General features: G+C 34.3%; 1 protein-coding gene and 1 long non-coding RNA gene across 2 annotated transcripts; one reads left to right on the top strand and one right to left on the bottom strand.

Annotated features, from left to right (window-relative positions):
• Positions 1 to 18,112: 18,112 nt before the first annotated feature.
• On the bottom strand, positions 18,113 to 20,977 carry LOC139873523 (uncharacterized). The gene is made up of 4 exons (XR_011767369.1): positions 20,711 to 20,977; positions 19,905 to 19,951; positions 18,308 to 18,683; positions 18,113 to 18,221 (listed from the first exon to the last, which is right to left on the bottom strand). It is a non-coding gene; the product is annotated as an uncharacterized lncRNA (long non-coding RNA).
• A 673-nt stretch (positions 20,978 to 21,650) lies between these two features.
• Positions 21,651 to 22,322, top strand: LOC139871349 (uncharacterized). The gene has a single exon (XM_071859067.1). It carries the CDS (start codon positions 21,651 to 21,653, stop codon positions 22,320 to 22,322), a length of 672 nt encoding a protein of 223 aa, XP_071715168.1.
• The last annotated feature ends 619 nt before the right edge of the window (positions 22,323 to 22,941 follow it).

The following is a 22,941-nucleotide window of genomic DNA, read 5'->3' as shown; positions in this document are numbered from 1 at the left end:
GTGGTATGTCATAGTTGAAAATGGTCTAATTTGAGGATTAATTCAAGGCTTCCGCATGTTTGTTCAAAACGTTTGTAATACCAACCGTACATAAGAAGCTCGAAAGGTATGACGAGGGGTCTTTGGCAGTTAGCAACAGTCTATGTAGCCACTTCTAGTACAAAAAATATGTAGCCAAACATGGATGTCAAGTTGTCATAGATGAATGACGCAGCTATGTTCATGGCTTCATAGCTAACCATTTGGCTGATCATAGTTTCATTTACCATAATCAGTTTAGAGTTACCAGTAAAAACCCTCAATTCCAAGATTTTACTAGTTACTGAGCTTACAATAAGACATAGACCATCACATAACCCTTTACTTTACTCAACTCATACAGAAAACCTTGATGAATATTATTCTTGTCAAGTCTCTGACATCTTTTTTTCTTGTATATGAATATATAAAATTGTCAAATACAAATCTTAAGTTTTAATATTTTTTCAGAGTGAAGTAAAGAAAGAATGTTGAAACTTCCACTTCTAGCTATTAGTAGAGACCCCCGAATAGCCTTAATAAACGACTCCATCCGGAGGTGCTTCTTCAGTAATCTGCAAACAAAACTATTACTCCTATTATTCAAGGAATAACAACACTATAGTAGGGGCAGGGTCATGTTGGGTTGGCTAAAGATAAATAAAATAATAAAAGTGATTAGAGTGTCAATCGCTTACCATTTGAAAATAGTGTTAATCGTGTTAAAAATAAAAGTATAATAATACTATATTACTATATTAATTTCACTTCTTCCAAATAATTATTTAGTAATTTGTATGCATTCAACTATATACAGACATTTGAGCCATTTAACCCGGTTAGAAAAAAAAACACAACACGAATCAACTTATCTATAAATTGCATAAGATAAAGAACCAACAAATTCTCACCTAAACAAAAGTAAGTATAACATTAAACTGTTCTGTGAAACATGTTAAAGAAAAATAAAAAAGAAAGTATATATAGAAATTATTGCCTCATTTGGAAACCTGTATTAAGTAATATAAGGAAGATAATTCCCGTTCTAGATAACTTTGTGATTTGACATGTATGTAAGGAAGATAAACTAAATCCGGTCCATTAATAAGTAAATGGGTCCAAAATGTCACCTTTACAATCATCTTAGAAGGAAAATGATACGGAAATAGAAATAGTGTGGTGGTTATATATAAACCTACAATTGACTGAATGCTGGCCCTGTTTTTAGGTAAAGAAAGAAACAGTTTCCTGGTTACAACATGACATCATCTTAAGTAAAGAAAGTTTGACCAACTACATACATGTATATTTATTATCCTATAACTTGGTAACAATCAAACAGTGTTGTAGAACTCAGGAGTACTCGGGGAGTACTATGCAAATAAAGTCTCCCGAACATTCGGCTTATGGTTTGACTATATAATTTCACAAAATTTCTTTACAATAATGAAATGTAAGATGAGGAACAACATACTATTTGGCATGACCATAACGTGTAAGCTTCCAAAGCGGTTTTTCTTGCTCAAAATCTTCACGCATTTGGCGCTTGCAAGCCTCTGAATTTGTGCAACTTTATAACATCAAACCCACAATCAGTCAGATTCAGTAACAAAGAAACAATAAATACTACGAAAAGAACTCTTGACTAGATGCTTACACTTGGTTAGCACCGGGCTGATCAACAGTACATGTTAAGAAGTCAGCCAAACAAAAGTAAAAAACTAAAACATGAATCAAGATGAGACTAACAATGTAGATATTAAATGAACAATAAAAGTAAAAACACGGAATGGAACCTTGAATTGATTAGTGTTAGTCCCAGCCTGAGAGTTATTCTGAGCATCAAATCCAAAGGTATTTGGTTTTTGAGGTTGGGAATTAGCTTGTGTACCAAAACCGAAAGGATTTGGTTTGGCTTGTTGCTGATTTACATGAAGAAACTTGCAGCGTTCACCGTACTGACAACTAAAAGATAAAACAGAAACTGATAAATCATCTCTATTCATTAGCCACAAATATGATCTGTATAACATATAAAAGATACAATCTTTTGATAAGACTAATAGCACATGATCTTTATACTACTAATTGATTTAGTATTATTATTAGTACTCACTGAAATTCCATCTATAATCATTCCAACAAACCTAGGGTAGAGTGTTATCATTCATCTATATCTATAGCTTTTAGGAATAAAAAGTTACGAGAAATCAAACTAACAAAGTACAAAATCAATACATAGAATGTCTATTAATTAGCAAAAGGTAACTGAATGTGCAAATTAAAAAGAAAAAGTTAAAAAGAACAAAGAAAAGGAAGAAAGGGCGTACAATCCATGCTGGAAGTTAGGGCATGGTTCTTTCCGGAGAGGCATGATTGATTGTTACTCAGATGAGCTCGGGTTGTGTGTGTTTAGGGTAGGGCTTATCTTGGAAGCACATGAATGCCTTTCTGAATTATATTCAGGTAGCAGGGTGGATGAGCTTCTTGGACAAGGTGTACCTCAAAGTCAGGTATTTTTTTTTTTTTTTTTTTTTTTTGGAAAAGCAAGGCTCCAAATGAGGTTGGTGGAGATTGAACTCGGGTCTTTTGGAGATTTCCAAGCATCCCCCAACTACCCCTTTGGGGTTAAGTCAGGTATTTTTTTACTTGAAATGAACTGTGTGTATGTTTATGCTGTTACTGATAATCATCTCTGATATGTTTGGTCCTTTCATTTAGTTTTCATTAGTTAGCAAAGAGGTATTTTTATTTTATATTTCATATAAAGTTAAAGTGTAAATATCATATTTACGTTGTATTGTATGTTATTAGATGCATTTTCGAGAACAGTATTACAAAAACCAGCTGAACCAATTGCAAGATTCAAGAATCATTAATACACAACTCGTACGGGAATTCAAGGTGGAACGTTTGCAGATAAATTCTAAAAGAAAAGGTCCTGAACTAAACCAGGCGGTTCATGATGTGATTGTAGATGATGATCACAATGGCGATTTGGTGGTAGCATGGCTCTACTAATTGAGTCAACAGCAAGCGTCGATTTACTGGCGACTTGATTGCCGCTTAGAGCCTAAATTGAATGTGCAGGATTTAAAACCCATGGAAATTTGATCCTACCATTTTCATGGCGTCTCATGTTTTAACTTTTTATTTTATTTTAACTTTATTATAAAAATAAAAATTGGTCCTACTTATAGGCAGTCCATTCGGAAGCAATCTCTTTATCCGTCGAAGAGAGAGAGGGAGAACTTTCTCTACTTCTTGAAGTGTATCACTCTGGGTGGATAAATGATATAAAGATAGGGGCAAGGTTGTAAAACTCGCGACTCGGGGAGAACTCGGCGGGAGGTTTTTGAGGAGTTCTCGGCGACTCGGGGAGAACTCGGATGTTGATTTTTGTTGACTTTTTAATATAAATCTATATTTTCTGATAATATACAGATTACAGGGGCTGTTATTGTCATTTAATTAAAGATTCAGGAGTGCATATTAAGTTTATCTTGTTATTAAGAGTTTGGTAATAGTTGAGGGGTTGTTATTGTAACTTAATAAAAGAAAAAGAAATTAAAATATAAGTATCACTGATATGTACGTTAGTATGCCTGTACACCAGATCTAAAAGTGAATTGACCTGCGCTTCTTCAAGTTAAAAACCCTAAAAAGTTAAAAAAAAAAGTCACCGCCGGCATCTTTTTCTTCTCCGGCCACCTGAATTCGTGACTGGTTTCAGGTTATTCCTTCTTCTCTCCTCTTCTGTTTCCTTTTCCTATCCTCCTTTCTCATCTTTTTTCGTTTCCAGCAAGATCTTGAGTTTCCGGCTGCCGTTGACCGGCGGTTGACCGACTTTTTAGCGAGTTGACCGCCGATTTATCGCTGACACACTTTTGCCGACTTATCGCCGATAAATCGGCCGAGTAGCCCGAGTTTTGCAACCATGGATAGGGGAATGATTGTCTACATCTCACCTCCTCATATACCACACATATAGTATTAGATTTTGTTGTTGTTGTAATGCCACAAACTTTTAATACACCGGTCAAACAAGATGACTATAATGCCATAAACTTTTAATATACCGGTCAAACAAGATGACTATTCTAAGGTACATATATATCAATATATTAATTATATTGTTAATGAAGCGTTGCTTGGACTAATATAGTAATATTTTAGTAATATTTCAGGTGCTGTGGAAATTTCAAGAACCGCGTGTTGAAAGGGAGAGAAGTAGAGAACACAATGTATTGAGCAGAACAAGCAAGCGGTAACTATTTTTTATAATAGTTATGATTTTTGTTTCTATATATTTGGGATTCATTGTGGTACTATATTTTTTTAACTTGATCGCATGAAAAAGAAGGATATATAAGAGTTTGAAAGAAAAGTTGAAGTTGATTGAAAATTTCAATGAGAGGTATTCAAAGGCTTAAGGAAGTGGTTCTAAAGTATATAAACGATTTGGATAATATAGAACTGGAGATTGCCCAATTAAAGAAGTGCAGGAACGAATGGTACTATCTAATGAAATGTTGGTCGGCTATGGTAAGAAGTATCAAGTTCAAGACTTTTTGATGTTGCACAAATGAAAAGTTATCATTTATTCATCAATTTTAAATTTGATCTGCTAGCTCAAATTTGTTAATTAAAGGTGTGCAGATGGTTGGTTTGTGTTTTTATATTGGGCGCAAGTATTTTCTTTTTGTTTGGTGTATTTGTTTAGCTCAAATTTCCAAATTAGTGCAAAAAAAAAAAAATGCGCCCAATACAAACACAAGCCAACCACCTGTACACCTCTAATTAACAAATTTGGTTGAGCAGACAAATGTAAAATTGATGGATGAATCATAACTTTTCATTTGTGCAACACCAACAAGTCTTGAACTTGATACTTCTTACCAAAGCCAACCAACATTTCATTTGATAATACCCCTTCGTTCCTTCACTTTCTTCAATTCGGCAATCTTCAGTTCTATATTATCTAACTCGTTTATATAATTTAGAACCACCTCCTTAAGCCTTTAAATATCTCTCCTTAAAAATTTCAATCAACTTCAACTTTTCTTTCAACTATTTTATATTCTTCTTTTTCATGCGATCACACTACAAAATATATTAGCAGAGAATCCAAATATATAGAAACAAAAATCATAACAGTTATATAAAAAATATTACCGCTTGCTTGTTCCGCTCAATATACCGTCTTCCCTCCCTTTCAACACGCGGTTCTTGGAGCATTTGATATATTACTATATTAGTCCTAACAACTCTTTATTAACAATATAATTGATATATTAATATATGTACCTTAGAATTGTCATCCCGTTTGACCGGTGTATTAAAAGATTGTGGCATTGTTACCACCAAATCGCCATCCTGGTCATCATCCACAATCACATCATGAACCATGGTCATCATCCACAATCACATCATGAACCGCATGGTTCAGCTGATGCCCTTCTTTTTTAGAACTCCTTTGCAAACGTTCCAACTCAAATTCCTGTTCGAGCTGTGTATTAATGATTCTTGAATCTTTCAATTGGTTCAACTGATGTTTGATGTTTATAAGACTGTTCTCGAAAATCCACCTAATAATATGTAATACAACGTAAATATGATATTTACACTTTAGCTTTATATGAAGTAAAAAATAAAATTACCTCTTTACTAACTATTGAAAGTTTTTGACTTTTAGATAAGTCAAACCTTTTGGCAAGCTCTTCCAGTCTTAGCGCACATGACAACGAACACCTGATAACGTATGATTGTAGAGTTGCTTCCTAGATTTTTATTTAAGCATTTCTAAAATCATTTCACGGTTTACAAGATCCTTCCAAATGCCTAGGGATTCGATGATATCATATGACTCTTGATATTTTTCTTCTATAAGAGCCCGAGTTGCTACTACCATAATGTTATCTGTTAGGTTTTCGAGGGGTTCGGTGAAACTTGTTTAGTATAAACTTCTGAGTGTCTTGCTTATTACTCTATAGTTAGCATACTGATCCCTATAACAGTGACTCATTGCTTCCATATTGGGAACGTCTATAAGCATGGCACATATTAAGTGTACAATATATAGAAGTTGTAGTACTTAGAAGTTGTAGGCTGATGAGCAACTGGTATGTCATTTTCCTTCTCCTTTCCCGAGGTTCATACAGAAATCAGTAGGTTCAAATCAGAATATGCAAACTAAGTGTAACATCCCGCGTTTTTCCGTTAAATTTATTTTTAACACTATCTTTTTTTTAAATAATATCTTTCGTTATTTAAATTCGTAGATTCTGTTGACAAACGTTCATAATATTCTCGTTATTTAATTATAACATCACTCGTTTACTCGAGCGTTTTTAAAATATTCGTTTGGATAATTCCCGCACCCACTTTGAAACTTGAGGGACTGAGGTTGTCAAGTGGGCAAACTAGTTGACTAGGTCAACTAGTCAACCCACCTCATCCACTCATTCACTTCCACTCACCTCCTCATCTCTTTTCTCTCCTTCCTCATCTTCCATTTTTGAACTTAAACACTCAACTCACAAAAATCATCATCTAAATCCGGATCAAGATGCAAACATCAAAACAAATTACATATTCGTGATCCTCTCTTCATCCTCTACATTTTGGTACCAATTTCATCTCGTTTGGGTAACTTCCTAAAAACTCTAGATTTCTCTAAATTCGTGTTTTTGACTTGAAATGATGTTAGTTAGTGTCTATGGCTCGTGTATAACATGAATATATGTTTTGTTTGCTCGATTTGTTGTTTTGAGTAACTAGTTTGAACATTTGAAATGGGTGTGCTTAATCTTTAATTTTGGATGAGTTAATGTTGTTAAATTGTTAAAGTTCATGTTTTAATTGTGTTACTAGTATCACTAGCTTCATTTTGATGCGTAGGTTGAGTAATAAAACTTCAAGAACATGATTAATGAGTTTATGAAGTTTGGTTAGGGTTTGATAGCTTTAAAACGAACTTTTGATGCATTGAATGCTTGTTAATATTATTGATAAGTGTTTAGTTGTAATGTATGTTTCATTACCTTCAAAACGGCATATCACATGTGTGAATTGGATTCCCGAATCTTAAAATGCATTTTGTAAACTTGAAACGATGATTTTGAACATTTAATGATCACTTGACGAGATTTTCGGCTATTGTAAATGATGTTTTTGCTTGATGAAAAGTGGTTAGTTGTATTCCTTATCAAAATACCTTTCCAACGATATAAGATACTTGTTTTGGATGTTTACGGTTTTTGATTTATGTGTATTTGAAGTTGGATTCGTGCTTGAGTGTGAAAATTGCCAGACTTGCAGATCAGTTAAATGGAGCGGCGCGCCAAAATTGGAGCGGCGCGCCATTTGGGCCTGCCCCAATTTCTTTTTGTTTTTCACACTTTCACCCCCGCTTACTCGTAACTCCGATTAACATGAAACTTGGCAAACATGTTTATATATACTTTCTCATCGTGGAAAAATTGTCGGATACCCGACCCGACCCCGTTGACTTTGACTTTGACCAAGTTTGACTATTAGTCAAACTTAATCAAACACTTATGCAATCGTTTTAATCGTATTTTATACTTGATTCTTGTATGAAACTTGACAACGTGATTCACATGCTATACTAATCGAGTCGTAACGAGCCATAGGACTAATTGAACACATTTCGCCCGACCTTGTGTCATAACCGGTTAATTAATACAACTTACTTGTTTAGGTCAAGGCTAAGCAACTATCATGCACATATTTACTTTGTGAAGTACTTTTATACTCGTGCACTCGAGGTGAGATCATAGTCTCATCTTTAAAACAATTTTTATGCTTTAAACTATGGGATGAGAAACATATACGTATCATACTTTTACACTTTGAACACAAGTATGAAAACGAACATTCCACGTACGGGTTTGAACAAAAATCCTCAATTCAATTATCATTAGTTACACTTGCAGGGTGTAAACGAGAACTTATATTATGTGATCACATGGGCTTGACGAGCCTCATTCGGACGGTTCGCTACCGTTAGCGAATGAAATATATTTTCGAGTATAGTGTATGTTCAAACACTACGTAACAAGGTACAAAATAGTTAAGTTTGATAATTGGGTGCCCGCGAAACAAATAACAACTTTGGAATGCAAATGATTTTGATAATCATCTTATATTAAATCTTGTGGTTCAAATACAACGTTTACTAAAACACCTATGATTTCACCAACATTTTCGTTGACAGTTTTCTATATGTTTCTCAGGTTCATACTTGGCTATTTGATACATGCTTCCGCGTACACTCATACTTGCTTGGAGTCAAGCATGCATGCATACACTCTGATTTCTTGCTTGGGTCAAGCATACATACATACATACGCTAGTGATAGCACCTTTGGATTCAAACTTTTGTTTACATACTTACGCTATTTATAGCCACCGTGATTTTCAACTTATATTATGTCGCAAGTTTATTTCATTTATACATTATACTTTTGTAAACTTAAACTTGTTGTCGAACCGTTTGGTAAACTAAACTTTGCAAGTCTTGTACTTTTCAAATGAATGCGACATAATTTTGGTCAAACGAGTCTCATATAGGGACTACGACCACGTAACGGGACCTAAGTTAGCGGCGCCGTCAATGACGATTTTGTCGGGTCGCTACAGATGGTATCAGAGCGTTGGTTGTAGGGATCTAGGATGTGCATTAGTGTGTCTGACAGAGTCGTTAGGACGCATTAGTGAATCTAGACTACAACCGGATAGTTAGCCATTGCATTCTGACATACATTTGCTATAGATGCACTTACTTGACTACTTGTGCATTATACTTGAATCATTCTTAGGCAAACTTCTTAATGGTACCAAGCTTTCATCATACGAATTCGTATTATGCCACTTTCTCATAACACACGTGAATTCATGATTCATACGCGTAAGGATGATGACGACTTCATTAGTCACACTTGTTCGGGAACTCTGTCTCCCAGATTGTTATTCGCCACAATTTCAACTTACTATTGGTGTCACACCGGTGTTCCTTGCTATCTACCACTTCTTGTTACTACCATCACTACTCTAGATGAGTATCGTCATAACAAATTATCACTACGGTTACGTACTATTCGTTATCACGATTCCTTACTCTTTTCGTGCTTAAAGACATTATTGTTTGACTTGAACCGCATTGACGTGAACAATCATTTATACACTTCCCTCGGGGAACGCTTCTTTAGAGTTGCGCAAATTCTTTCGATTCAATACGAGTCACGTTAGTGATGTCACTATACTTTTTACATTTTAAATCTTCACGATTATACGAACTTGAGTCTATGGAGTGATGTGGGAATGGAGGTATGAGTTAGTGATAAGGCTAAAAAGGAACATATATTTCATAGCAATATCCCTCCTAAATAATAGGTTTTCATATGTAATTGTATTATATTTTCATTGTAATTGTTTAAATAAATAAATGCGAAGACAAAAGGCGAAAACGAAGATTTGAAGACACAAACGTCCAATAAGCTCAAATGTACAAGATACAATTCAAAAAGTTCAATTTATTAATGAAAAACGTCTAAAAATGACAAGAGTACAAGTTACAAAACGCAAAGTACAAGATATTAAATTGTACGCAAGGACGTTCGAAAATCCGGAACCGGGACATGAGTCAACTATCAACGCCCGACGCAACGGATCAAAAATTACAAGTCAGCTATGCACAAGAATATAATATAATATATAAATAATTATATTAATTATTTATATTTTATATTTATATATTTATTATGTCGACAAGCTAGGAGCCAAAAGTTTGTGAGCTGGATTTTCAAACTCCACGACTCGCGGAGTTTGAAGGCCAAAAACTCCACGACTCGCGGAGCTGCCAAATTCCAAAATGCCTATAAAAGGTCACGAATTCTGCGAGTAAATATATAATAAATAATAATAATACTCTGTAGTATAATATAAATAAATATATATATATATATATATATATATATATATATATATATATATATATATATATATATATATATATATATATATATATATATATATATATATATATATATATATATATAGTATAGATTAGTGTTATATTAGATTAGTTCGGGTTATGTAAAAGTTATTTTACGGGTTTTGAAGTCGAAATTCTGACCGTGTAACACTACGCGATAAATACTCAATGTAAGTTATGTTCTCCTTTTTACATTAATGTCTCGTAGCTAAGTTATTATTATGCTTATTTAATCCGAAGTAATCATGATGTTGGGCTAAAAATATCTAAAACTGGGTAATTGGGCTTTGTACCATAATTGGGGTTTGGACAAAAGAACGACACTTGTGGAAATTAGACTATGGGCTATTAATGGGCTTTATATTTGTTTAGCTAAATGATAGTTTGTTAATTTTAATATAAAGATTTACAATTGGACGTACCTATAAATAACCATATACACTCGATCGGACACGATGGGCGGGGTATTTATATGTACGAATAATCGTTCATTTAACCGGACACGGGAATGGATTAATAGTCACTAGAATTATTAAAACAGGGGTGAAATTATGTACAAGGACACTTGGCATAATTGATAACAAAGTGTTAAAACCTTGGATTACACGCAGTTGATATCCTGATGTAATTATTAAACAAAGTATTAAAACCTTGTTACAGTTTAAGTCCCCAATTAGTTGGAATATTTGACTTCGGGTATAAGAATAATTTGACGAGGATACTCGCACTTTATATTTATGACTGATGGACTGTTATGGATAAAAACCAGATGGACTTATCAAATAATCCAGGACAAAGGACAATTAACCCAGGGTAATAAATAATCAAAACGTCAAACATCATGGTTACGGAAGCTTAAATAAGCATAATATATTTTATTTCATTTTTCCTCGTACTTTTATTTATTGTCATTTTATTTATTGTTATTTATTTTATATTGTTAGTTAAATATCGTCATTTACTTTACGCTTCGTTTAAAATATAAAATCGACAAACCGGTCATTAAACGGTAAAACCCCCTTTTATATATTATTAATATAATATATTTTGTACGAATATAATTGTTTAAAATATAGTGTGCAATAAGCCCGTTCCCTGTGGAATGAACCGGACTTACTAAAAACTATACTACTCTACGATTAGGTACACTGCCTATAGTGTTGTAGCAAGGTTTAGGTATATCCATTTTGTAAATAAATAATTAAAACTTGTGTAAAAATGTATCGTATTTAATAGTTTTTCCTAGTAAAATATAAACTATTTCGTACCCCCACGCTACGACATCAGTTAGTATAATATAACGACACTCGATCAACGTGGTTATATTATAGTAAGTCATACCAAAGTTCTAATGACACGTGATGGTGGTTGGACTCGATCAACCTAATCATCACCATGTGCCATGTACATGACTTCATTTTTTTTGTTTGAACATCCGAAAACTCCGAGAATATTGATAACAACCATACCCGGGACACATCGTCGATTATTATCGAACCATACTTATGCTTCCGAATGAATGACAAATTCTTTCGACTTCAACCATATGCTATACGTGTATACCATCTCGTTTTCACACAGTTTTATCGACGAACTACAATATGCTTGTTATGCTCACATCGAGACGGAAACTTCTCTCGCCTTAAACTCGTACTTCCGTTTAAGGAAATCTTTATTCTAAATTCTCAACGGAGAGAGAGACTCTCCACATTAAGCTAGTATTCGCCTCGAGGGTGAATAGTCCTAACGAACGTTTTCGGAAACCGATAAACTTTCCGCGGCCCGAAATTCTTGAGAAACAGAAACTTGTTCCAACAAACGTTTTCAAGTCCTAACAAACTTGTTCGAATATACCTTACAGAACTGTACCTCATTTCGGATCGAGATCCTCGTTTCACTTCTAGATTTCGGAGTGCCTTACAAAAAGCCTCGGGACCACGTTTAGACCTGAGTACAACACATCAACCACAACCCGAAGGACCAAGCAAACATACGATTCAAACCTTGGAAACCATAATACGAATTTGCGTTATCGACTTCAAATTTACTTGAGAAAAGTATTTGCCTTTAGCCGAATCCTCTTACTACAATAATTTTCATCTGAGTATTAACGCCACACCTTTCGAGAACTCATATAGCCATAATTGTCGTTTTCTTAATCGTTGAACCGAAGTAGGTGACAAGCAAACCACCGGACCCGAACTCATTCATGAAGTAACCGTTAAGATCGTTCAAATCCGAGAAAGGCTCGAGACGGCCCGTAGTTGCCAAAGGAGCTATGCCAATGTTAGACGTAAACCTTTCTAATTCCATGTGGGAAACCGCGTAACGTTAAAAGTCGCACCTTGAAAAGGTGTAGTCCGTTTCGGAAACGTAGAAAGCTAAATCCGCGATATTTTTAGTCCTTTTGAAATCTTGGGGCGTGTTGTGCCCGTTGCTTACCGCTTCAAACTTCTGACTCAAACAAATACCGTTCATCCTACATTCTGTGTATCAAACTTAAAGGCGTGTCTTGCGAAACAAGAACTTGTTATCCTCTTCGATGAACTTACTATCAACGATAAACTTCACTTCCTAGGAGGACCGGTTGAAACTATAAATCGTGAAACCAAACTTTAAACCAACGTAAAAATCCCGACTGTCAAAGTTCGTTGAAATGCCCAAGGAAGTACCTTCACATATCCGTAGAATTTGCAACGCAAGGTTTCGAAGAAGAAACAACAACTAATACTTCCAACTAAATTTCGGGACGAAATTTCTTTTAAGGTGTAGGTAATTTAACATCCCGCGTTTTTCCGTTAAATTTATTTTTAACACTATCTTTTTTTTTTAAATAATATCTTTCGTTATTTAAATTCGTAGATTCCGTTGACAAACGTTCATAATATTCTCATTATTTAATTATAACGTCACTCGTTTACTCGAGCGTTTTTAAAATATTCGTTTGGATAATTCCCGCACCCGCTTTGAAACTTGAGGGACCGAGGTTGCCAAGTGGGCAAACTAGTTGACTAGGTCAACTAGTCAACCCACCTCATCCACCCATTCACTTCCACTCACCTCCTCATCTCTTTTCTCTCCTTTCTCATCTTCCATTTTTGAACTTAAACACCCAACTCACAAAAATCATCATCTAAATCCGGATCAAGAGGCAAACATCAAAACAAATTACATATTCGTGATCCTCTCTTCATCCTATACATTTTGGTACTAATTTCATCTCGTTTGGGTAACTTTCTAAAAACTCTAGATTTCTCTAAATTCGTGTTTTTGACTTGAAATGATGTTAGTTAGTGTCTATGGTTCGTGTATAACATGAATATATGTTTTATTTGCTCGATTTGTTGTTTTGAGTAACTAGTTTGAACATTTGAAATGGGTGTGCTTAATCTTTGATTTTGGATGAGTTAATGTTGTTAAATTGTTAAAGTTCATGTTTTAATTGTGTTACTAGTATCACTAGCTTCGTTTTGATGCGTAGGTTGAGTAATAAAACTTCAAGAACATGATTAATGAGTTTATGAAGTTTGGTTAGGGTTTGATAGCTTTAAAACGAACTTTTGATGCATTGAATGCTTGTTAATGTTATTGATAAGTGTTTAGTTGTAATGTATGTTTCATTACCTTCAAAACGGCATATCACATGTGTGAATTGGATTCCCGAATCTTAAAATGCATTTTGTAAACTTGAAACGATGATTTTGAACATTTAATGATCACTTGACGAGATTTTCGGTTATTGTAAATGATGTTTTTGCTTGATGAAAAGTGGTTAGTTGTATTCCTTATCAAAATACCTTTCCAACGATATAAGATACTTGTTTTGGATGTTTACGGTTTATGATTTATGTGTATTTGAAGTTGGATGAGTGTGAAAACTGCCAGACTTGCAGATCAGTTAAATGGAGCGGCGCGCCAAAATTGGAGCGGCGCGCCATTTGGGCCTGCCCCAATTTCTTTTTGTTTTTCACACTTTCACCCCCGCTTACTCGTAACTCCGATTAACATGAAACTTGGCAAACATGTTTATATATACTTTCTCATCGTGGGAAAATTGTCGGATACCCGACCTGACCCCGTTGACTTTGACTTTGACCAAGTTTGACTTTTAGTCAAACTTAACCAAACACTTATGCAATCGTTTTAATCGTATTTTATACTTGATTTTTGCATGAAACTTGACAACATGATTCACATGCTATACTAATCGAGTCGTAACGAGCCATAGGACTAACTGAACACATTTCGCCCGACCTTGTGTCATAACCGGTTAATTAATACAACCTACTTGTTTAGGTCAAGGCTAAGCAACTATCATGCACACGTTTACTTTGTGAAATACTTTTATACTCGTGCACTCGAGGTGAGATCATAGTCCCATCTTTAAAACAATTTTTATGCTTTAAACTATGGGATGAGAAACATATACGTATCATACTTTTACACTTTAAACACAAGTACGAAAACGAACATTCCACGTACGGGTTTGAACAAAAATCCTCAATTCAATTATCATTAGTTACACTTGCAGGGTGTAAACGAGAACTTATATTATGTGATCACATAGGCTTGACGAGCCTCATTCGGACGGTTCGCTACCGTTAGCGGATGAAATATATTTTCGAGTATAGTGTATGTTATAACACTACGTAACAAGGTACAAAACAGTTAAGTTTGATAATTGGGTGCCCGCGAAACAAATAACAACTTTGGAATGCAAATGATTTTGATAATCATCTTATATTAAATCTTGTGGTTCAAATACAACGTTTACTAAAACACCTATGATTTCACCAACGTTTTCGTTGATAGTTTTCTATATGTTTCTCAGGTTCATACTTGGCTATTTGATACATGCTTCCGCGTACACTCATACTTGCTTGGAGTCAAGCATGCATGTATACACTCTGATTTCTTGCTTGGGGTCAAGCATACATACATACATACATACGCTAGTGATAACACCTTTGGATTCAAACTTTTGTTTACATACTTACGCTATTTATAGCCACCGTGATTTTCAACTTATATTATGTCACAAGTTTATTTCATTTATACATTATACTTTTGTAAACTTAAACTTGTTGTCGAACCGTTTGGTAAACTAAACTTTGCAAGTCTTGTACTTTTCAAATGAATGCGACATAATTTTGGTCAAACGAGTCTCATATAGGGACTACGACCACGTAACGGGACCTAAGTTAGCGGCGCCATCAATGACGATTTTGTCGGGTCGCTACACTAAGTAGGTTAGACCTTAACCAATTAAACACTAAACTTACAACACACTTGGTAAAAATAATTAAATATATTGAGCAATGACAACCAAATAAACTACCAAACAAATCAGAGATGATTAACAATAACAGAATATACTTAATTATTTCCAGAGGTTCCTACAGAAATCTGTAGGTTCAAATCAGAATATGCAAACTAAGTAGGTTAGACCTCTAGGTCAGACCTAATTATTATACTATATACTAAATATGGACACCACCCTCCAATCATAACCCGCCACATACCCCAAAAACACTGTAGCTACAGTAGTGGTTTTTGTTTGGTTTTTTTTTTTTTTTTTTGGAGATAATTTATTTAATCTTCTGATTTTATACAACGACCACCAGTTAATATTCGTCTTCTTACATATATTCAAAAAAAAAAAAAAAACCATGAACTTATTAATTTTTGGGTCTCTTTTCCATCTACACCAGTATTCCATGTTGTGACGATCGCTCCAAATCCATATGGACAATACGTCATTCATTGATTTCATTGCGAGGTATTTGACCTCTATATGATACGTTTTGTAAACATTGCATTCTTTTAAAAAGGCACACCATAAATGAATATTTAAATCAAAGGTTTTCGACATCTGATAATTTCTACATATATACAATCACTGTAAATAATAGTTTACAATAGTACTTCCGTTGACAATGCAGTCAAAATAAGATACATGGTGATGATTTGGTGAATGCAACGTTTCCTTGAAAAATATGCCATGTATGACTCCATGCACATAGCTTGTCTAACACATAAGCAAACAGCGGAAGACTTCTAGGGAACCTGAGAATAAACATGCTAACAAGTGTCAACACAAAGGTTGGTGAGTTCATAGTTTTAGTGTTTCGCATAATCTGTATATAAAAGTGGATCACAAGATTTCAGTTGTTTCATCCAGAAACGTTTATCAATAGATTATATAAAAGTGGATCACAAGATTTCAGTTGTTTCATCCAGAAACGTTTATCAATAGATTATATAAAAGTGGATCACAAGATTTCAGTTGTTTCATCCAGAAACGTTTATCAAAATATTCTACGAAATTGAGCACCCTGGTAACTAAACTTTAACGTATATATAATTTGTACCCTTTGTATAATCATCTTAATAATACACGCAAACCAACGTGTACGCTTCTCAAATAGCATACGTCCGTTAAAAGGCTAGCGCTCTAGCTCGGACGGGGATGTCAAGCCCTGTGGATCCATATACTACTACTCGCGCCCACCAGTTCTTATAACTGGCAGTTACTAGTTACCAAAGCTAAGGGATTTTCGGTTCAAACTCAGTGTAGAATTTAGTATGTACTTGTATCCATTGTGTTTAAAATAAAGTGCATGTATTCTCAGCCCAAAAATATAGATTGCAAAAGCAATTAAAAAGGGATCAATGAAACTCACGCATATAAATATTGTATATCGGTTAATAAAGCATTTGCATGTATTCTCAGCCCAAAAATGTAGAGAGTAAAAGGGATCATATGAAACTCACTGTTTAATATTGATATACTATATTGCAGGAAAGCACGTAGACGCATCTGAGATGATAAACACGAGGTTTGATTCACAAAAATACCCCCGAACATTACCCATAATTTCCTTGGCAATAACCCATATTTTCCTTAGCTCTAGCTCGCTCGGAAACTCGTTTTGAAAATTACTTGGACAGCACTCCGTCGTAATATTTGATGTACATTATTATTTTTGTATCGCAAAAATAATAACACTAATAATAAAAAAAAATAATAAGATTAATAATAATCTTATTAATAATAATAATAATAATAATAATAATATAAATAATAAATAAAATAAATACGGAGTAATATGTATGTGTGTGTTTTTTTTTCTTTCTTTACTCGGCAGAAAATGTTGCAATTTATAGAACCTGGCCTGAAATCTGGAGTCATGCGACTCGCATGGAAATGGCCTTCTGGCCATGCGACTCTCATGAGGACCAGGGACAGCTCACATTGTTTTTGTCCTAACATTTGTCGACATAATAAAATATAAATATAATATATATAATTTAAATTAATTAATTATATATTATATTAAATTCACGTGCATAGTTGACTTGTAATTTTTGTTCCGATAAGTCGTACGTTGTCACTCGACTTATGTCCCGGTTCCGGTTTTTCGAACGCCCTTTCGTACGCTGAGAAAACTTGTACTTTACGTTTCGTGAATCGTACCTTTGTCAAAATATAGTCTTAAATCATCCATAAAATATACCACTGTAGCAAAGTTACTGTAGCAAAGTCAATTTTTACTGTAGCAATTCACTGTAGCAAAGTCAATTTCACTGTAGCAAATAGTGATTTTCAAAAACACTGTAGCATTTTGGGTACTGTAGCAATTTGAAAATGTTACTATCGTTTACTAAATAACTTAAAATTATATATATGTATATATCTTTTTAATATATATAAATCAGTTTTTAAATACACATTGGAAGTTATTTATAAATAAATTTTAATAATAAATATTTCAACTTATCATATATATTCAAATAGATATTTAAACCAATAAGTTTAATGTACGGTATCAAATAATTAATACATTGTTACCTTTTCAAGTTATAGTATATATGTATCTATTTACATATAATTGTTCGCGAATCGTCGAAAACAACCGAAAGGTATTTAAATATATAAAAGTAGTTCAAAAATTTTGAGATTCAGTTTTACAGACTTTGCTTATCATGTCGAAAATGTTAATCATACAAAGATTAAGTTTAAATTTGGTCAGAAATTTCCAGGTCATCACACATGTCCACCAACCACCTGCAACCGCCACCATCAGCCACTTTACACCACCATGCACTGCCACCTACCACCGCCGATTTCACGGCCGGCTACGACCGTCACCGTCCACAACTTTCAACCACCATCAAATCTGATCTAAAGAAAAAACATCCAGATCCACACATGAGACAAACTTCCGGAACAAAGGGCAATTTAGTGTTTGATGAAATATATAAACATACCTGAAAACTTAAAAGACACCCAGCATATCAAATACCTCACGAGTCCACCCAATTGTCTGATTTAATGGGGAAAAAAAAATAAACATATATATTAAAGGAACAAAAACAAATCTAAAAATCAACCGTTCAATAAACAAATCTGAACATAGGACGGTTTGGTAGTGGTTAGAAAAAACACATACCTGAAAAGTCAAGTTTTGAGTCGGGTTTTTCACGACCGTGGCTCTGATAAATGTCAAGCGCTGGACCTCCTGTAGGAGAACAACTACAATAGCCCAACACACCACGAAAGTGGCGGTGGAAAGCTACTTCCGGCAACAGTTACGATCACAACAGCCGACGCCGTCGTCGACCTTCTCCGTCGGCCAACACCTTACTATTGTAAAAAAACATCAAAAATAATAATTTTTTTCTTACCTGCATTCTTGAGTACAACTAGCTATTCACATATATATTACAACTAAATATGCACACGGTACAACTAACCATACCAATAGTACAACTCTATTGAGAGTGGGGTGTTAGAAAAACCCAAAAACTAAATCGAGTTCAGGTGGTCGGAACTACTGGAAACCACCGAGTCAACCGCAACCATCGATATAATTTTTCTTGATTTTTTTTTAATGATTTTAGTGTAAGATATTATAATGGTAGTGAAAATGAGAATGGAAAATTGGGAAAGATCGGTGGAGAGGATAATAAGCTGTTAAAGGAGAGAATACGGAGTACTAAAGATAAGGTAGGATGGATATGTGGATGAAATCAACCCATTTTACTTTATTTTTTTTATTTACACCCCCATTTACGATGAAAATGACAAACTGAACCTCTAAGTTATAAACATTACCACTTTAAATTCTTTTTTTAGCTTCAATATTTGTTACACAAAACATTGAACCTATATAAAATTGTAAAGATTTATATTTCGAACATCAATTAAATTAAATTCTTATATTATACTCTATATAAACTTTAGAAGAGTATGTTAATATTACCGGTAACCGTTTTCCTTTTACGTATAATTAACTTATCGTTAAGCGATCAAAATCATCCCGCAGCGAAATATGATATCGGGTTGGAAAACTAATTTTTTATCTCACGACCGAAACCACCTATTCGATTAATCGAGAGTAAAAGGGTAAGACAAAGTAGTAAAGTAATTGTTGACCAAATCATGTGGCTACCAAATACGAAGTTCAGTTGGCCGTTGCATCTTCCAACTTTTTTTAATCGAAAAAATACTGCAATATTACGGAGTATAAATCCTTTCATTTTTCATATATTTTGCTCTCAAAAACATAATAAAAATAAATGTCTATAAATTTGTAGTGGAGATAAATGAGTAAATAATCAACGCTAAATGCGTACAACAAATGTTTTGTCAAAACACGTTATTGCAAAAACGTTATGACAAAAACATTGAGAACCGCAGCAACCCGCGGGCTTCCGAACCTAGTTAAGCACTAAAGTTACAACGCACTTGTAAAAATAATTAATTATAGTGACCAATAAAAACTAGATAAAGTACCAAACAGATCAGAGATGATTATCAGGAACAGGAGACACATACACATAGTTCATTTCAAACAAAAAATACCTGACTTTAATGTACACCTTGTCCAAGAAGCTCTCCCACCCTGCCACCTGAATATAATTCAAAAAGGCATCCATATCTAAAAACGCTCACGAGAAGACACAATTTTTTATTTTTTAAACAGCAGTTTGGGATCTCCCAGTGGGACTAAACCACTCACGCAAACATCTCCCGCAGTTGCATAACCCGTCCACAACTGTTGCCCTGGAGGAAATCCGGACCAATCCGAGGGCATGGCCGGTAAAACCCCCCTCCCCACAACGCGATGTGCGAAAGGCGACCTTGGGTGGAATGGAATTCAAGATCAGGGATATCATTTTGTGCAATGTTGTCGCCCTAGTGAATCGAACTCCCAACCTCTAACAAAGAGGTATTGCTCATTACCACTAGACCAGCAACACAATGATACGAGAAGACACAATTAGCTCTTCAGAAACACATATGAGCTAAACAATAGGAAACGGAATTTTGAAAAATCAAAACGCTAGCTCAATTCAAGCCCTAACAATATATAAGTTTAACATGTGAAAACACATAAACGTGCTAATAGATTAAGCTCGCCAGCATCAAATATCTGACAACCAAAAACCTAGCTATATGATCAATACACAAATAACACGTACATACACAGATTAACAATGTAGACACACAAATTCTTCACTTCCACAACACAAATTAAAAGCTGACGAGAGTAAAATCATCAAAAACATATTTCTGAAAACCTAATTCCTAAATTAATATAGAGATGGATTTTAATACTAACGTAGACTTGTACGTAAAGAAACAAGTAAAATAAATTGAATAATAACCTTTCGGTACAGTCTCGATCTCAGCACCGGCACGACGAGCAGCTTTTTCATCCTTACGAGCAGCGGCGGTCGGTGCTCCAAGTCTTGTGCGATATCTTCTTGTTAATTTCGATTTTAGAGTTTACTGTATCAATTGGGAAGACGAGTGCGTAGAACGTTATAGGGGGTGTTTGGTTGCAAGGTTCATGCTTTTCTTACTGCGCGTTACCATAAATAAACGGTGAAGGCTGGTGACTGTCAGGTGGAGACAGTGTACGTTTTTGACTGTCAGGTGTTAAATTTGAAGCTTTGCGTTTCTAGTGGGGAAATTCAGAAAAGGCCCCATCAGTTTTGTGTTGTTTATTTGTAAATAACATACAAATACAATTACAAACAAAACATTATATAAAGCATAATACTAAATTAAATTAAATTATATACGTAGTACAGTATATATCAATAGAAAGTATGATTTTCCTATTCACACCATTATTTTATTAGTAAAGGGTATTTCGGTTATGGAGATGGATGATAGTATTCTTTCTTAATTCAATGGATTGCAAAAAAGAATTTAGATTGGCTATATGAAATATTAGAGGTATGAGTACTTTGGATAAATAATCTGCAGTAAAGAATTTAATAAGGGATAAAAAGTTGAGTGTATCCATTGTCCTTGAAACTCACTTAAAAAAAGAATAACATTGATAATGTTTGTTCTAATGTGTTTAATAAATGGAAGTGGCGGTCCAATATTAGCTACAGTCTCAATAGCTGTAGGATTATTGTTGGATGGGATGAGAATAAAGTTCAAGTTATGTCAATTAACTGTTCTAAACAAGTTATTTTCTGCTTGGTGGAGGTTATAAGTACCAAGGAAAGATTCTACTGTAGTTGTGTATATGCATGTAATAAAGGTAAAGATAGGATTCACCTTTGGAATGACCTTCTTGTTCAACAAAGGATGGTGAATAACAGACCTTGGTTTATATTAGGGGATTTTAATGTGACCAGATTTCTTGGTGAACATTCATCTGGTAGCTCATTAGTAACAAGTGAGATGAATGAGTTTAATGAATGCAAAAATCAAATTGAAGTTGAAGATATAAGGAGTACTGGTTGTCACTTTACCTGGACTAAATCATTGAAAAACCCTAGATGTGGGACCCTGAAAAAGTTAGATAGAATCTTGGTTAATGATGCTGTGATGAATTGCATTCCTCAAGCTCATGTTATTTTCTTGCTTTACATCATTTCTGATCATAGCCCTGCAATCCTGTGCATTCCCGGTTATATCATAAATAAACCAAAATCTTTTAGGTTTATGAATTATATTTCTGAAAGGGGGGAGTTTATTCCTATTGTTCAAAAGGGGAGGGAAAATCAGTATGTGGGATGTGATATGTATTGTCTTCTCAAAAAGCTAAAGGGGTTGAAAAAAGATTTAAAACAGTTAAACTGGATAAATGGAGATACCTTTGTTAGAGTTAATACTTTGAAGCAAGAGTTAAAAGATATTCAAATTCAGATTGATAGTCACCCTCATGACTCTGCCATTAAAGATAAAGCCACAAAGATTCTTCTTGAGTATGAAAATGCCAAGCATGGAGAATTTTTGATCCTTCAACAAAAATAAAAAATAAAGTGGTTAAGTGAAGGTGATAAAAATACTAAATACTTTCATCAAATCTTAAAGAGCAGAAAGCAAAAGGCTAGAGTTGAAAGTATCTATAATGAAAATGGCATTAGGTATTATGGGGATGATGTTGCTGATCAGTTTGTTAACCATTTCAAAACTTTTTTTGGGCAAAACTGATACAGTTAAACCTATTGAAGATTTAGGGGACATTTTCTCAAAGAAGCTTATTGAAATTGAAGCTAATCACATGGTTAGAGAGGTGACTGATGATGAGATTAAACAAGCTGTGTTTGATATTGATAGTGATAAAGCTGCAGGGCCTGATGGATTTACTTCCCAATTTTTTAGAAAGGCTTGGGTCATTGTGGGTAATGATGTTTGTAAAGCCATAAGAGAATTCTTTATAAAAGGTGAACTGATTGGAGGAGTTAATGCAACCTTGATTTCATTGATCCCCAAAATTGATACCCCATGTAAAGTTTCTAATTTTAGGCCCATAGCATGCTGCAATGTGATTTATAAGGTCATTAGTAAGATTTTGGTGAACAGAATGAAACAAGGTCCTGAAAAGCTGGTGAATTTAAACCAGAGTGCATTCATTCCTGGGAAGGCAATT

The sequence above is a fragment of the Rutidosis leptorrhynchoides genome, chromosome 10, assembly GCF_046630445.1.
Source record: "Rutidosis leptorrhynchoides isolate AG116_Rl617_1_P2 chromosome 10, CSIRO_AGI_Rlap_v1, whole genome shotgun sequence".
Classification (NCBI taxonomy): Eukaryota; Viridiplantae; Streptophyta; class Magnoliopsida; order Asterales; family Asteraceae; genus Rutidosis; species Rutidosis leptorrhynchoides.
Note: the sequence above shows the minus strand (reverse complement) of the source record. Positions and strands in the feature narration are given on the sequence as shown.

What these genes read in the sequence shown, in the direction of transcription:
- LOC139871349 (XM_071859067.1), top strand. Translation starts at nt 21,651, where the DNA reads ATGGTGAATAACAGACCTTGGTTTATATTAGGGGATTTTAATGTGACC.